We start from the raw sequence: 18,034 nt of genomic DNA, 5'->3' as shown, positions 1-18,034 counted from the left end.
TCAAAGTTCACTGTTGTCTGCTCAAATTTGCGAGACAAACCTCTTGAAACTTTGTTCGTGGACAAAATTGGAAGTCGGGACCTAGCGGAATCGATTTCCTGGGTCACGTTGGCATGGTAACCGAAGGAGAAGGCACAAATCCGCGCGGTTTGGTCACAGGAATCGAAAAACCACCGAAAATCCTACCAGTATTATATAGTAGATTTATATGTTTTGGGAATCAGGAAATGATGTAGAATAAGATGAACGTAAATTTGGATCGTTTTATATAAAACAAATTATTACAATTTTCAGATTTTTAATGACCAAAGTCATTAATTAATTTTTAAGCCACCAAGCTGAAATGCAATACCGAAGTCCGGGCTTCGTCGAAGATTACTTGACCAAAATTTCAACCAATTTGGTTGAAAAATGAGGGCGTGACAGTGCCGCCTCAACTTTCACGAAAAGCCGGATATGACGTCATCAAAGACATTTATCAAAAAAATGAAAAAAACGTATGGGGATTTCATACCCAGGAACTCTCATGTCAAATTTCATAAAGATCGGTCCAGTAGTTTGGTCTGAATCGCTCTACACACACACACAGACAGACACACACACACACACACACACACACATACACCACGACCCTCGTCTCGATTCCCCCCTCTACGTTAAAATATTTAGTCAAAACTTGACTAAATATAAAAAACGCAAGGTATTCAAAAGATAAACCAACATAATTTACACAGTTCAAAATATCTACTAAACTAGTGCATTTTTCTGTGACTTTTGCACTCTGAGACTTATAAGAAATGACTTGTTTTGACCTTATTCCATTTCCTTTGACCCTTTGCCATCTACCTTGTTATACAAGAAGTCATATGGCGAATGTGTAACAGTGTGACGTACCTCCCTCAGAGGGTGCGCTCATGTGTGTGTGTGCATGCGTGTATGTGTGTTGTACAGTTGTCATATATATATATATATGTCAGTGTGTGAAATGTAAACAAGTGAAATATTGACATACTTTTATGAGACCGACGTAGTCACTGACACGCACACACATCTCTGTCTGTCTGTCTCTCTCTCTCTCTCTGTGTCTCTCTCTCTCTCTCTCTCTCTCTCTCTCTCTCTCTCTCTCTCTCTCTCTCATCTCTTTCATCTCTTTCATTCTCCCTCCCTCCCCTCTCTCTTTTTTTCTCTCCCCCCCCCCCCCCCCCCCCCCAGTCTCTCATTCTCGTCTCTCTCTCCCTCTCTCTCCCTCTGTGTCTGCGTGTGTATGTGTGTGTGCGTGTGTATATGTCTGTGTGTGTGTGTGCGCATATGTGTGTGTGTGTGTGTGTGTGTGTGTGTGTGTTGTATTGAGTGCTAACGTGATTGCAGGCATGCGGCGCACGTGAGTGTGCGAGTCGACTTTTCTTTTCCTTTGTATTATATTGACATACATGTACATTTCAATGTTCTATCATGCATTATGTATTCATATAGGTAATGTTGTAATTAGTAATACTGTATGATTGCGATTGACAATTGTCCTTTTATTGTCTTTATTTTTATGTCTTAGTTTAGCAGGGACAGATTGTAAGACTAGGCGTGAGCCTAAAATCTCCATCCTTGAGTAATAAAGTTTGTTTGTTCGTTCGTTTGTTCGTTTGTTCTCTCTCTCTCCCTCTCTCCCTCTCTCTCATTCACCCCTCCTCTCCCCTCTCTCTCTTCTCTGTGTGTTGATGTTTTGTTAGTTGCAATATTTAATTACACAATCCTCCTCTTGTCTATGTTCGTCTTGTGTTGCACTGTCCTTGGCTTTGGATTGGTGCCCGAGAAATGGTAGCAGAGTTTATTCAGAGTTTTAAAAGAAACTTATGACTGTCACGTTGCTGACCCAAACATTTATGGGAATTTCAACATATGTTAAATGTCCTTGTACAAATCGAGAAAACTGGACTGACATTTCCTGTGATGGGCTGTGACTATTTTAAGTTCAAAACAACTGTGTGTGTGACTTTGTGTGTGTGTTCGTGTGTGTGTGCGTTTTTGTGCATGCGTCTGTGTGTCTGTGTGCCTGTGTATGTGTGAGTGCAATGGTTTATTTAATCAGGTAAGCCAGGAATTGAAGTTGCGTTCTGCTTTTAAGTCCTTCAAAAGATCCAAACCAGACCATAACCGTCTAAACAAATTATATAAAACTGAAGTAAATATAGGTCTTTAAGTAGAAATGATAAGGAAAAAGGAGCATTGAGTTTATCCTTGTGCAAAGATAAGCAAAAAAAAAAAAAGGTCTGTTTACGGTAACCCGACCGACCCTAGTTTTTTCGTGCGACCCTAAGACTTTTTTTTGGCATTTGGGGGGGAAAAAAAAATCTTGTTTTTTTTTGCAAAATAACGTAAAAATATGGTTTTTTGGAAAAAGGGGGAAAAAAAAAAATCCCGACCTACCGACCCTATTTTTTGGGCCTATGTTACCGTAAACAGACCTATTTTTTTTGTTTGGCCTAAGCAAGTTCAGAATAGGCGGTCAAACAGTATACTTTTGTGCAACACAGTATCTATGGAGAACCTTCTTCTCTGGAGTACATCCTGTTAAAAACATGTTGTGTGAAATGTATTCTTCCCTGCAGTACATTGGGTTGTACAAATCCTGTAAAATGATTTATCTCCCCACTTCCACACAACAGAAAAAACCAGTAAGACAAAGTTTAAGAAAGACAAACAAACAAAAACCAAGCAAGGCAGGGAACATTTCTTTGCCTATATTCCTCTCCATGGAAAAGGCTAAATCAGAAAATAAGTATTCACCGAGACTATGACCTAGCTGACCAAAACATGTTGTCCGAGATAGCAGCCTGTCTCGGTATCATGTCCACAGCTATGGGGCCTAATTCTTCATAAAACAGATTTTTCTTGCTTTCCAGCTTGATTAGATGATATCACTTTAAGCATAACATAACATATCTGTATAATTTTGGATTCGGGGAGAAATAGAGAATTTAATCAATTATCATTTGTATCTGTTATTGTGATCAAATTTTGATTATGCAATTAATCCATTCATTTTTAAGCTTCAAAGCTGAAATGAAATCTCATAATCTGAACTGAGTCAAAAAATGAAACACATTTCAATCAATTTGATTAAACCATGTCACTGTCACCACAGTGCCGTCTTAAGCATTTTTTTGTTACATTTAGTCAAGTGTTGACTAAATGTTTTAACATAGAGGGGGAATCGAGACGAGGGTCGTGGTGTATGTGTGTGTCTGTGTGTGTGTGTAGAGCGATTCAGAGTAAACTACTGAACCGATCTTCATTAAAATGTACACGAGAGTTTCTGGGAATGATATCCCCAGACATTTTTTTTCATTTGTTCGATATATGTCTTTGATGACGTCATATCCGGCTTTTTGTAAAAGTTGAGTCGGCACTGTCACACCCTCATTTTTCAATCAAATTGATTGACATTTTTGTAAAGCAATCTTCGACGAAGGCCGGACTTTGGTATTGCATTTCAGCTTGGTGGCTTAAAAATTAATTAATGACTTTGGTCATTAAAAATCTAAAAATTGTAATTAAATTTGTTTTTTATAAAACGATCCAAATTTACGTTCATCTTATTCTTCTTTAATTTCTGATTCCAAAAACATATAAATATGTTATATTTTGATTAAAAACAAGCTGTGAAAATTAAAAATATAAAAATTATGATCATAATTACATTTCCGAAATCGATTTAAAAACAATTTCATCTTATTCATTGTCGGTTCCTGATTCCAAAAACATATAGATATGATATGTTTGGATTAAAAACACGCTCAGAAAGTTAAAACGAAGAGAGGTACAGAAAAGCGTGCTATGCAGCACAGCGAAACCACTACTGCGCTAAACATGCTCGTCAGTTTCACTGCGTTTTGCACGAGGGGCAGACTACGGTCATTGTGAAAAAATGCAGTGCGTTCAGTTTCATTCTGTGAGTTCCACAGCTTGACTAAATGTAGTAATTTCGCCTTACGTGACTTGTTTTTATATTAGAAATTAAAAACGTGTGGGGATATTATCTGGAAGAACTCATATGTAAAGTAAAAAAAAAATAGCTGTTGGTTAGTTTTGTTGGAATCGCTGTGCATTCACACACAGCAACCAGGCTGCTGATATCAGCCATGTGTTTCAGTTGAAAGATGCTCTGATCCTGTGTGACAGCTCGATTAGATCTGTAGTAGTAAGCGTGATCAGTGATAAGAGAAGGAATATACCTCTAGCCTGTATATTATAGAGGGTCACAGCTGTCTCTCTGAAATATGAAGCTTTTTCACATGTGGATGAAAGAGTTTTACTATACCGTCATCAAGCGCAGTTTTAGCTCCAGGGTTATCAGATCAAACACAGACAAAAATTATGAATACGAGAGAATGCGTATGTCATATGCTTGCACACGGTTAAGCAGTTTTATACAAATGTACATACCTCACACTTTCTTCTGCTAGCTAGATCCACATTCTTCTTCTTCTTCTTCTTCTTCTGCGTTCGTGGGCTGAAACTCCCACGTACACGTGTTTTTTACACAAGTGGAATTTTACGTGTATGACCGTTTTTTACCCCGCCATTTAGGCAGCCATACGCCGTTTTCGGAGGAAGCATGCTGGGTATTTTCGTGTTTCTATAACCCACCGAACTCTGACATGGATTACAGGATCTTTTTCGTGCGCACTTGGTCTTGTGCTTGCGTGTACACACGGGGGTGTTCGGACACCGAGGAGAGTCTGCACACAAAGTTGACTCTGAAAAATAAATATCTCGCCGAACTCACGCTGACAGCGGCCAACTGGATACAGGAGCTACATCCCTGCCCCCGATCCACATTCCTTATCCTGTAAAGAAAATTCATTTATAAGATTTGTCAACCTGAATAAAGCTGGGTGGACCTGACATAAACTGTATTGTTTATGATACTCGTTGATAATTTTTTTACCTTTTACAGATCGATTGACAAGTTTTAAGTGCGGCAAGCAAACATTTACTGTCATCATGTGAGGCATGATGATGCTCCATTAAAATGAAATAAACACATACATTTGTAAGAAACAAATAACATGGCATTATCTTTGCACGGTATCCTCCAAAAACAGAGTATTGGCTGCCTATATGGCAGGATGGTTAAAAACGTCCCTGCACATTATCTTGCCAATTGGATCAAGTCAAGTTCTCTGTGGCAAGTGCCCTGTGATTGTAAAGCGCGGTTACACCCAACAACAACAACATCTGCCCAGTTTAAAACTCAGCATTAGACTCATGCGTGTCTTCTTCTTCTGCGTTCGTGGGCTGAAACTCCCACGTACACTCGTGTTTTTTGCACGAGTGGAATTTTACGTGTATGACCGTTTTTTACCCTGCCATTTAGGCAGCCATACGCCGTTTTCGGAGGAAGCATGCTGGGTATTTTCGTGTTTCTATAACCCACCGAACTCTGACATGGATTACAGGATCTTTTTCGTGCGCACTTGGTCTTGTGCTTGCGTGTACACACGGGGGTGTTCGGACACCGAGGAGAGTCTGCACACAAAGTTGACTCTGAGAAATAAATCTCTCGCCGAACGTGGGGACGAACTCACGCTGACAGCGGCCAACTGGATACAAATCCAGCGCGCTACCGACTGAGCTACATCCCCGCCGACTCATGCGTGTGTATTTTGTTGTTTGTTTCAGGAGCGTGTGAACCTGATGTTGGAGACGATGTTTGAGACGGGCGTGGATGAGATGTCGTGGGATGACACGGTGAGGATTTTACCACATGCATGTTAGCTAGTGCATGCATCTTGTTGATACTTGACATATGATTGGACTAGTGTTTGACCTAGCCAGCCTCAAAAAATATGCATGCAAAGGAAGTATTTCTTGTTTTATTTCCGTAATCGTTTTCTGCCAGGTTGAAGTATCTTTTGTATCCTCTGAACAGTGAACTGTAATGATAAATGATATGGAAGATCAGGTTCAACAAAGTAGTATTTCCTTTGTAGTGAGTTTCTAAAATGGAAATTAGTAAAAAAAAACACTGATACTTATGGCTGACAGGAGAACTACAGGATGGGAGGCAGCTACAAGTGGCCAAGTGTGGACGACATTGTGGAGTATCGGCGCAATGTGCGTAACATCATCCTCAAGTTGATCGCTGACACCCCCCTGCAGCTGCCCATCACCATGGACAGTCCTTGGGTGAGCGGGCTTTGTTGCAATAACTTATGTGTCTGTGTGTGTGTTTGGGGGGGGGATGTGTACTTGCATGGTTGAGTGGTGTGGGGATGTGTGTGTGTGTCTGAGCAATGTTGTGTTACTAATTTTCTTCATTGCAAGCAATCATGTTAAAGCTACAACCTCTTTGTTATTAATGACAGCAAAGAATGAATAAAATAACAAAATATGTTCCGGTTGTGCTCACGCATGCACACACATGCATGCACACGCATGCTCAAACATACACAAACACACACATGCATGCATTGCACACACACACGCGTGTGCTCACACACACGCTCACATGCATGCGCTCACACACACACAAATGTGCGTGCTCACAGACACACACACTTATGCACGCACCCACTCACTTTCAATTGAACTGGTTGCATTACAATCTGATGACAGGGATGGACCCTGAGTGTATTCCACCTGGATACATGATGAGTTTTGTTGTTGAGATCAATTGTCTGTCATGACGCATCCATGGTCATGGACATTTGCAGATCATAATTTGTCAGTATCTCAGATGTCAATGAACTTATGTCTATGTGCAGTGGGGTCTGGTGATGGGGATGGAACATGAGCGTATCCACCTGGAGACGTCGTCTGTCCTGCTGCGTCAGCTTCCTGCCCACCTGCTGCACAAACCGGAGGGTTGGGTCTACGCTCCTCTCTCCTGCGGTCAGTTCATTCTGCTTAGAGGGCAATTTTTAAACACATAGAAGTCTGATAAATTCTTGATCATTTATTCCATCCTTCCATTCTTCTTCCTTCTCCTTCTGTAGATAATATATCCATCCTCTTTCCCCCCCCATGCATCCAGTCACCCCAGTTCATTTGATTAAAAATAATATGCAAATCCCCCACACCCGCTTCCTTCTTCCCCTCTACCCCCGCTTCCAGGTCTGTATAATTATGTGATAACAATGCTGGATTGGCAATATTTATGCTGTGGACCCTTAACTTTTTTTTTTTTTTAGCAATTTGGAACAAAAAAAGGAGGAGACAGAATAAAGAGTAATCAAATGAGGGTCCCCCCCCCCCCCCCCCCCCCCCCGGATTCTTTTGGCTTAATTACCATCTCTATCTCAACTTTTGAGGGATGTTACTGATACTGCTGTTCTCTTAACCTGACAGATGCCTTCAGGCTGAAATAACATGACGATGATTATACTTTATGAATTTGAACTCTCCTAGCTGTGGGTAGTCGGGAATTCTGAACAGGGACTTGTTATTATTTAGAATGTTACAATTTATTTTCTACACTCGCAGGCTCAGGACTTGGGGAGAACAAGATGGTGCGCGTCAAGGGAGGGGAGGTCACTCTGGGCAAGCCGGAGGACTTTCCATCGTACGGCTGGGACAACGAATACGGGGAAGTGAACTGCAGGTAAGATATAGCAAACTTTTTCACACATAGTAATTAACTGCTGAAATTAAGTGTATATATACTGTTCAAGAAGTGCGTTTCAATGTTGAATGTATGCACAAACTGAGCACCGTTTTAGGTGGGATAAATTTGAAGACCATCCCAGTGCTATTACTGGAAGATGACAATGATATCTACATGTTGGAAATGGTACTCGTTGAACTCGGAGATTTAATTATAAATAGAGGGACCTGCGATTAAAGGACATCCTTGGCAGCAGCTTCAAGTGCCCCTACATTGCAGGTGGCCTCTCACCATCATAACAGGTATATTTTGGTCTACACATTGAGAAAAAGTCAACAAAAGGTGTCCTTTGTTTGGAGGTGTCCTTATCGGAGGGGCCATAGCAGGTACCACTGTACGACAGATTCAGGGTAACTGTACACTAGTCCCAAAGAAGCGTGAAATAAACAAACGTCTACTAAAATAGAACCCCTTTATATTCTCTCTTCAAAGACCTTGATTTTCTGGTCGTAAATTTAAGACCTGATTTTCTACACGCTTTACAGGTTAAACACCATAGCTTTTTTTGTTTTTTTTGTTTTTTTGTTTTGTTGCTTTGTGGTTTTAGTTTATTTATTTTGTACATACTTTGTTGGTAGCGTGCCTGCGTTTGAGGCAAGTCAGTACCTGATCACCAACGGAGAGTACCTGAAGTTTGTGCAAGACGGCGGGTACGAGCAGCAGGACCTGTGGACAGCAGAGGGCTGGAAGTGGGTGCAGTTCCGTCAGGCTAGGCACCCTACCTTCTGGGTCTGTGAACAAGGTGAGAACTCAGCTGGACAATTCAAGCGAACTAGGGGGCCCTTAACCAACTTGCCTGCCTTAGGACGGGTATACCCGTCCTGCGCTTGTGCAGCCGCAGCGCCTTAAGACAGGTTTACCCGTCTTCACCGTTCCGGGATTTTCCAGAAGTGCGATGTCACTGCTGACACAAAAATAGCAGCCAATGGCTTGGTAGGATACCTCATTCTCATGAATAAACATAAATGGTGACGCGGTTTTGCGTCTGAAGGCTATTTTCGGCCTTGGCGACAGGATAGGGGAGAGAAATCTCGACTCGTCAAAATGGCTAACGGTGGAAGTCGACCGGGCCGTAGTAGGGAAAAACAAAGCCGGACTGACGCTACAGGGGGTGCAAATGATTATGGATACTGACAGGGGAAGGGGGAGATCTTCTTTCGGACGATTCGTTGGAAACAGGTAGATGATAGTGATTATAATCCTTTCTTGGAGCGAGCAAAACAGCCACCTGTGTTTGATCCACAGGCACCGGACTGATTTTTCAAAAGTTCATATTTAAACATCATTATAAGCCAAACTAATTATTATTTCCATGATTAGACACTAAAAACAGATTCTTGGTTCAATTTCCCTTAAAAATAACATAGGTTTTACTTACCTACCTACTGCCAGTTTGGAACTAGAATTTTTTGTGAATTATTACACCCCGAACTCCAATATTCCCTGGCAGTCAGGAATGCACATACGCAAGTTTTGGTTGGCAGCGAAAGGGTTAACATCCTCACAGGAAATTTTCCTTTTAGGGACATAGAACAATTCAAAACAGTGTACCCCCCTTTTAAGACAGGTAAAATCCCATTTGTAAGAAATTTGAGTGTATGTGAGAGTTGTAAGTCCCAAAGGCAGAAGAAGAAGTTAAATTTGTTTTAATTTAATTCTTGCCCGACTGCTTCTTATATATTTTCTGCTTTCCCTTGCTGCAAAGAGACATTGGGCACATGCTCTATTTAAATTTGTTGGTAAAAATGATGATTAAATTTAAAAAATGTTGATGAAAGGATTTGATCCTTCTGTGCAAGTAACGTGATCACAGGAAATTCTTTCTCTTAAAACATCGAAGATCAAAGATGATGTGGGTGAAAGATTGATAACTGGATTGATGGCTGTACTTGCGCATGATGAGACATGAGCTTATCTCAACTAGGCTTATACTGTAGATAAATGTAGGACTAGACTATGCAGTAAACTTTGTTGTACTTTTCCTAGGTTGCAAGAGCGGCTGTGGTGCTGATCTGGCATCGTTTTCTCACTGCGCTCCCAGCGAGAACAACAACATCAGCAATGGCTTTGACCATGTGAACGGCTCTGGTGACAACGACAGATGCTGCAGCTACAGGTAAAGTTAGATCCAGATGTAGAAGAACGGCAGTTGACGCCTGGCCAAAGAATTAGATCCAGACAGGCATCATTATGGGCTATGAGGCAGGGTGAAGAGGATTGGCTACAATTAGCTGCCGTCATAGAACTTGCAAAGTAGCTGGAGACCTGTGGTTGTGTGTACAAGAAAGCGCCCGACTGCCATGGGTGGGACCTAAGTGTTGGTTGAGTTGGGTTGGTTGAAATCTCAAACAAATCTCAGTTTCAACCAACCAGATTTAGCACTTATTTTCCACCTGGTTGGCCATTATTTTTGTGCACACCACACCTGCTCATTTCTGATATTTTATGGGCCGTGGGTGGAAAAAATATAACAGAAGGAAAATCGTCAGCAGAATGCTGAGAATGGTGTCAGGTATAAACGTCACAGCAAAGAAACAAAGCACAAGGGAAATTGAGACCCAATGACTAAAGAGCCCATTAATTGTCAATGTCAATGTCAGTGGGAAAGCTGGGGTTGTGATGCTTAAGCTAGGCGTCTTCCAGGTTATTTTGCATGTGTTGTAGAAGCCATGGCACAGTAAAGTTAATCCTTACTTGAGCCCAAAATTCACTTGAAGACATCGCAAGGTCTTTTTTTTACTGAAAATTCAGTGCAGCAAGTTTCTTGCAGTCGACTTTGCAAAGCTAACTTCACCCAGTTAATATCAGGCTTAACTGATAATAAAACACGCAAGTTGAAGCGAGCTGGTCTGCAGGCCACACAGAGAGTGGGTGGTGCACAATGCCTTCTTCTTCTTCTTCTCCTTCTTCTTTTTCTGGTCGGTAGCCATGGTTCTTCTGGTTGGTAGCCGAAGTCCAGAAGGATCATTATTTGCTTGCTACTTCAGGGATGAAGAGAGGTCAAGAGCCACAAAAAAAGCACAGGGCTGCTTATTTTCAGGTATCGGTCTAGACCGTAGCGGTCCCCGGGGTGAACTCAGACCGGCACAGCCCTAGACCTAATGGGAGCTCCCTCCATACGTGTGCGTGCAGGTACCGCGCCATGTTTGACGTGCTGGACATGCCTTGGGACTGGCCGGTGGACACCAACTACCACGAGGCCAAGGCCTTCTGCACCTGGAAGGGGCCGGACTACCGTCTGCCCGCTGAGGCTGAACACCACCTCATGAGGGGACCTCAGGTTGGCAGATTTTCTCTCTGTGTTTGTATGTCTTCTTCTGCGTTCGTGGGCTGAAACTCCCACGTGCACTCGTGGAATTTTACGTGTATGACCGTTTTTACCCCGCCATTTAGGCAGCCATACGCCGCTTTCGGAGGAAGCATGCTGGGTATGTTCGTGTTTCTATAACCCACCGAACTCTGACTTGGATTACAGGATCTTTTTCATGCGCACTTGGTCTTGTGCTTGCGTGTACACACGGGGGTGTTCGGACACCGAGGAGAGTCTGCACACAAAGTTGACTCTGAGAAATAAATCTCTCGCCGAACGTAGGGACAAACTCACGCTGACAGCAGCCAACTGGATACAAATCCAGCGCGCTACCGACTGAGCTACATCCACGCCCGTGTTTGTATGTCTAGTCTGCTTGTTCGTCTGTCTGCCTGTCTTTGTCTGAGTATCGAATACCCGATAAGGCCGAGGACTGCATTAGAAGAACCATGTTAGAAGAACTTCAGCAGACCTTGACTAGCTGTGAGGAAGGGGGATGTAAGGGTGGGGTGGGGGAGGGAGGGTGTGTCTCTGTGTCTATTTGTCTCTGTGTCTGTCTGTTTGTCAAGTGAAAGTGTTTGCTTGAGTGTGTGAATTCCAAAAAGCTGACAGGGCCATTATTTCTTGTGTGTTTGCAGCTGCCTGTTTCCATGGGAACGAAGAGTGACATCATCTATCAAGAGAAGAGCGAGACCAACTTCAACCTTCGCTACGGTTCCTCCACTGTAAGTTTACACATTGCACTTTGTCCCAGACTAGTTCGGTATTTTTGGAACATCAAAAAAAAAATGAAGTGAAAGTTTATTTGTTTGTAGAAAGTATAAGTTTGATATTTTCACCGATTTTGTTTCAAATCGGGCATTTGAAATGGGCACAACTGAAGAAAAATTAGTTGTGTGTTTTTTTTGAAATTTTACATAGCACATGCAAGAAGGGACTTCAAAGGTTCTTTCTATGCATGCTTGTGATAAGAAAAAAATATCTTCTGTGAAACTCGGGTTGTTTATAAACTGGTGCCCATTTAAAAACTGTTTGAGGACCATTATTTGCAGAGAACCTGCCTGTTTTGTGATTTTTTTAGCAAGTCTGTGCGTGTCAAAACTCCATCACGAATTCTTCTCCATTTTCACAGCATTTGTCAGCAAGGTTATGGGTATTCACACCGCATTCATTTTTGTGTGTTTTCAGCCAGTGAACATGTTCCCGGCCACAGAGGCGGGGTTCTGTGACGTGTTTGGCAACGTGTGGGAGTGGACTGAGGACCACTTCAACGGCCTGGAAAACTTCAACACCCACTTCCTGTACGACGACTTCTCCTCCCCTTGCTACGATGGCAAGCACAACGTCATGTTGGTGAGTGATCTATACACAGATTCATTTTTTTTACAATTGGATTTATTTTAATACACACTGAAATGAGATCATTTAGAACAAACTCAAAGAAACAAATCTGGCATCAACCTATCTGTATAAGGGAAGTAACCCTTTTTGAATGTTTCTGAATTAAATAAAACAAGAATTGTAGGTTGATGGAACGTTTATTATTGACAAAACAATACGTTACATTTACAGTACGTCGACCCAGTGGTCTTTGAAGTGGAGAGACAAACACTTATGATAAAAATAATGAACTTGTCTTAGAAGTGTGGATGTAACTCGCTTTCAAGATGCCAGCAAGGAAATTGAAGTTTTCTGATTATGGCTGAATACAGTTAGGCTGAACCCATGTGCTCCGAGTCCAAATTCGCAGTGAAATGCCAGCCACGCTGACCAAACTTCCCACCCCAGTGGTATCAATCTTTTTATTTCTGCCCAGGGAGGATCATGGATCTCCACCGGCGATGAGGCATCTCGTTTTGCCAGGTACGCTTTCCGTCGTCATTTCTTCCAGCACCTTGGATTCCGATTGGCTCGCAGCGTACAAGAGAGCAGCTCCACAAAGCTTCCCGTTCGCATGGTTGACACCGACATCTTTGTGCTGGGAGCAGGACTGCTGGGTAGGTGTATGTTTGGCTAGCTTACTGTGGCTAATGCTTCGTATATAGATCCTTAAAAGACTATCTTTTGAAACAACTCTGTCAAGTTTCTATTGATTGTGAAAGAGTTGCTTTCCCTTGCTTCCATAGAAACTCTGAGGCAAGCCTACAATGTCATGTGTAGCTTGCCACAGTGTTTTAATGGAAATGCAAGGTAAAACAAGGAAAAGCAACTCTTCCACAAACCCAACAGTTATTTTGGGGAATTTGTCTATTGACAAAATCTGCAAATCAGGGCCACGATTCACTGGTGATTGCTAAGCATCCGTGTCCGTTTCCCAAACTACCGTGATGTGTCTGTGCGCATGCATTTACGAGCGTGAGTGAGTGCACTCTCTTATGCTGGACGTGTCTTTTTCACAATTCAAAAATGAAAGCATCAACAAAATGAAGACCAGTTTCACATTCAGCTAACTTTCTCATCCACAGACAAAACCTTGACTCTGGACACTGAGAAAGTGATGCAGGTGCCCACCACAAACACTCAGTATTTTCTAGACGCCACCCTGCCACTGGAGGGGATTCTGGAACTTGAGTTTGGATTCCGTGATAGTCTACCTGCCGTTGTCGCCACTTTGGCTGCCAACATGGCCAACGCCTACCAGGTTCCCATGGAAACAGCCATGTACATTGGGACCGCTGTTGGTCGAGGTGCCTTTGAGTTGAGCAAGTACTTTCAAAAGGTAGGTGAGAAAGGGTGAGGAGAGGTACTGTTAAAAGGTGGGGGAGGTGGGAAGGAAGTGGATGTAGGTGTGGTTATTGTGTGTGTATGCGGGTGTTCATTCGTCTACGTGTTTCCTGTACACAAACATATGTTCAAGGAAACACAAACAGGTAACGGATACTGTAGGATTGAGGGGTTTGTGTAAGTGTACGTATTGGGAAGGTAGACAAGTTCTCGTGAAGATGTGCATAAATTTTGCCTCAATTTGGGTGGATACAGTGATAACAATTTCGTATAAGTTTGTGGACAGTAATATTCCTTTAATTCTCCAAGAAGCGTTTGTCACTGGTCAATTGTAACTTGTATTCCTGGCATTGATGTAGAACGCATGCCACCTGTCCTCTCAATGACACTGATTATTGTGGGAACAACAGGAATTCACTTTTATGTCAACAGGTGCTTGGTGTCGACTGCTGTGGCCGACTAATCGACGCTGCCCTGCAACTGCAGAGTGGCGCCACCTTGACCTACCGGGAAGGAGGGGAGGTTACACTGAACTCCGACATGCATTCTGAGAGAGTTACCTTCAAACAGGTGAGAAATAAAGAGCACAGATATTTTCATCTTGAAAAGTACAAAAATGTCTTCTTCTTTATAAATTCATAGCTCTAGCAGAAGGAGATGTTTGAAATAATATGTAATTTAATACATGGACCGGTAGTAGCATCCAATAGATAGACTTAATAGAACTGGGGTTGGTGATGTTCAAAACCAAAAAAAAAATGTTTGCCTGAAGAACAGAAATAAAAGTGACTCATTACGGAGAGGGTCCTTTCTCCCTCTTGCAGTAAGCATTTATCAATGTCTTCTTTTATCTTCTATTGTATTTAATTATGCTTTTTTTTCATTTATTCATGCGTTATAGAATTAAAAGCAGGGTTCTTTAATCACATTTTAATTGGTCTTTGTTAATTTCCGTGTGAAGCTGACATGGCTGCCCAACGAAGTGAACCATCATGACCTCGTCGTCCTGTCTTCGCTGGAGCGAGTTCAGAACCCTAAAGGTGAGTAAGCAAAGTCATGTGAATCTTAAAATTCCCTTCTTGGAAGAAACAATATGCAGGACCATAACACTATGATTTTAAATGTTTTGTATTTTTAAGTGTGAAGGCGGTCCTGAATTGAGCTCAAAGTCGATTTAACCAAGACTATGCCAAGTCTTTTTACCAAAACTCAGTGGTAAAGCTCTGTGCTGCCAGCTTTGCGAAGTATACTTCGCGTAGTCGACTTTGCCAATTAAGGACAGGCTTGAACCATTTATATTTCGCTGATCTCTTCTTTTCATACCTAAAAGATTTGTCTTTAACCCTAGTTGCATGGGCCTGGTCAGAAAGGACCAGTTCTCTACCAAGAGGAGGTAAAATGTTTATTCCTGTTTGGATGATCATGTATGACCAATACTTTTCACATTGGATCCTTCTTTGTAAAGTATGCAATTGCTCATTATTGTAATTAATTCCTAATTTTCTTTCACACTTTTATTCAGCATGGCTGGTGCGACTGTGGGAGGTGACTTCCACCAACGGAGTTGCTGTCGTCGTCTGCCCTGAGGGCTGTTGGGATCAGGACAAGCTCCATTCGCATCTTGACGACAGGTCTGTTTAACTTCTTCTTCTCCTACGTTCATTGTGTTTTTTCACGAGCGGGCTTTTACTTCTACAGTGGTACTTCTGTCTAACAACTTTGAAATGTTACCTAAATTCAGTCGTTGTCCCGAGGGGTCATATTAAAGAGTTTGGGTTTGTTACGTCCATCATCTGGAGTGACATGGGCGTTTTGCTTGATGCCTCCCGCGATGTGCTGTTGTTCTCCTTTCCTTAAACGATAATGGTAACCACTTGACTATTAACTTAATCACCCACATGTACATCCTTTGCTTGTTTGATCCAGCCCTGGTTTTTTTTTGTTAATGACATTAATGATTGTAGTACATATATTAATAAACATGTGTAAAATGTGTCTGTTTTTTGTTGTGTTTCAACAGGTTGCATTGTGTCCACGCCCAGTGTGTGCCTTACTCCTCCCCTGCTGGTCAGGCTGTTGCTACTGTTACTGTGTGGAGACATAAGTAATCGATATCTGCATTGCCGCAAAGCAGCATCGCGTTAGCACCAGGCCTTGTTGTGTAGCGTTTAGCACCAGGCCTTGTTGTGTAGCGTTTAGCACCAGGCCTTGTTGTGTAGCGTTTAGCACCAGGCCTTGTTGTGTAGCGTTTAGCACCAGGCCTTGTTGTGTAGCGTTTAGCACCAGGCCTTGTGTAGCCTTAGGCGCTGCTTTGGTGTCTCCAGGTTCAGTTAGAAACAAGAGTCTCGTGTTTGAGGACACGCATTAGTGTTAGATGGGATAGGGGTTAGTTTCGCGTTTGGTGGTAGTTTTGTTTTTGTTTTTCTTACATCTTTTGCTTGATTGTTAGATCTTTTCTTATTTTTGTTGTGGGTTGTTGTTGGGTTTTTGGGTAAACTTTTTGTCTTTTTTGGGGGGAGAGGGGTTGCTTGATTGTTTTCTTATTGATGTGTGAATACACTACAATACGTATTCAAAATTAGTTCTGTTCATAATGATAACCCTCGATGAGAAACGAGAATTCTTTAAGATGATTAAGAACAGGGTTTTTTGTGTGTTTTTTATGTCTGCATTTATGTTACACTGTAGCGTATTATTCTGAATGTGTGCGTTGAAGGGTTGGTTATTGTTTTTCATTTCATTTCCTTAACCCGCAGAGTTACGGAGATTGAGAACTGGTTGAAACGTTAATGTTTGTTGACCTCAAGAATGTGACTCGCACAAACTTTTGCGTTTTATTTTTCTGCAATGTGGACAGGGTACGGAATCTATTTAATTGTTTCCATATTGGTCACGATTTGCATTGTTGAAGCATTTGCTGGGTGTATTGTAAATATCATCTACAATACAAGATGTCTATTTGACGTTTTTACTTTTGAGTGTTGAATGATGTGATGTAGCAAACTACCAGAATTTTTTCTTCTGACAATCAAATTGTTTTAAGGATTGCTCAAATAGCCCATTGCTTGAGTCAAACATTTTTTTTTTTTATACTGAGGTTTAGGCTTCTGGAGTGTAAAATCAAAAGAGATTGTGCCAAAGGTTTTGAACTGTTTGACATTGTATTCAGTTAAACATGCTTTGAATCAGCAAAGTGCAGAATGGTTGTTGGCACAAGGAACAGAGAGAAACACCCATGTACCCAGAATGCACGAGAAAACTTGAATTATATTTGAATCTTTTGATCAGGAATTTTATCTTTGACTGTGTTCACTGAATAATATCTTGGCAGTGGTTGTGTGTTGATTGCATTCTTTGGATTCTTTATGATCCCAACAAATGTTCATAGTTGCAAATGCAATGCTACGGGGGGCCATCATTACCCCCCTTTGTCGACCTTTCACCTGCAAATCTGAACACACATATCAATAAAGATGTAAAATTAAAACTTCTGTTGAGAAATACTACTTTATTCTGCTGTAAGATGGTCAAGTCTTCATTTATCCACATCTTGCAAGTATTTACGTGGATTCAATTTGGCCATTATGCTGAATTTTTCACTTTTTTTTTCACATGTTTTCCTTTTCTTGAGGCAACTGTTATTCTTGCTTTTATCCATCCGAGGCTAGACTGAAATACCCTTTTAATTGCCCACGTTTTTTTTTTGGGGGGGGGGGGGGGGGGGGCATCTTATCAAAGGCAGATGATTTTTTTTTTAATTGATGATCTTCTGATCGATTGCCCTTAGGGGGTTGGGTCATTTGGGGTTTGGGTCACATGTGAGAAATTTGGCCTCAGCTCTGCAGAGAACATTGCATCTACGTATCTAAAAATTACAGAACAGATCTCATGGATTTGGGAACAATTTTTTTCACATTGATTAGTTCAACATGTCGTCCTATGGATGTCAAAATTGTACTTTTATCTATAAGCATCCTTAATGAATGCAAAATATTCACATTTAATTTCCACTGAACACTATTCACATTTATAGATTTGAGCAACTGTGTAGCAGTTACATTACAAGCACTTTGGTGCACTACTTATTTATTTTCTGTGTTATGTGACTGACTTGGCAGTAAAGGTCTTTACTTCGGGGAGAAATGCGTTTTGCTTTTTCTCTGTTGCTGTTTGATTTGCTGTCGGCATAATAAGTTTACAAGACATAATCACACGTTTTATCACAACATAGTAAATATTTTACAATACAAAACATGTGTTCGTTTTTGTGTCTTTATTGCCTTGGAATGCAGAACCATGTTACAAACATCTGAAGATTTCCCTCAATCGATTCAATA

General features: G+C 41.5%; 1 protein-coding gene across 1 annotated transcript in view; it reads left to right on the top strand.

Moving 5' to 3' along the window:
- Positions 1-17,406, top strand: part of LOC138967054 (uncharacterized) — a 34,157-nt gene extending 16,751 nt beyond the window's left edge. The window contains exons 5-19 of the mRNA XM_070339513.1: positions 5,680-5,748; positions 6,046-6,186; positions 6,765-6,891; positions 7,483-7,600; positions 8,242-8,405; positions 9,650-9,779; positions 10,796-10,943; positions 11,612-11,698; positions 12,162-12,326; positions 12,790-12,970; positions 13,439-13,692; positions 14,130-14,267; positions 14,659-14,737; positions 15,220-15,328; positions 15,718-17,406. Of these exons, the coding sequence (XP_070195614.1) occupies positions 5,680-5,748; positions 6,046-6,186; positions 6,765-6,891; positions 7,483-7,600; positions 8,242-8,405; positions 9,650-9,779; positions 10,796-10,943; positions 11,612-11,698; positions 12,162-12,326; positions 12,790-12,970; positions 13,439-13,692; positions 14,130-14,267; positions 14,659-14,737; positions 15,220-15,328; positions 15,718-15,805 (1,998 nt within the window). The 3' untranslated portion in view covers positions 15,806-17,406. The remainder of the gene's footprint in view (positions 1-5,679; positions 5,749-6,045; positions 6,187-6,764; positions 6,892-7,482; positions 7,601-8,241; positions 8,406-9,649; positions 9,780-10,795; positions 10,944-11,611; positions 11,699-12,161; positions 12,327-12,789; positions 12,971-13,438; positions 13,693-14,129; positions 14,268-14,658; positions 14,738-15,219; positions 15,329-15,717) is intronic.
- Positions 17,407-18,034: the final 628 nt, after the last annotated feature.

Source organism: Littorina saxatilis, linkage group LG5, assembly GCF_037325665.1.
Source record: "Littorina saxatilis isolate snail1 linkage group LG5, US_GU_Lsax_2.0, whole genome shotgun sequence".
Taxonomy (NCBI): Eukaryota; Metazoa; Mollusca; class Gastropoda; order Littorinimorpha; family Littorinidae; genus Littorina; species Littorina saxatilis.
Note: the sequence above shows the minus strand (reverse complement) of the source record. Positions and strands in the feature narration are given on the sequence as shown.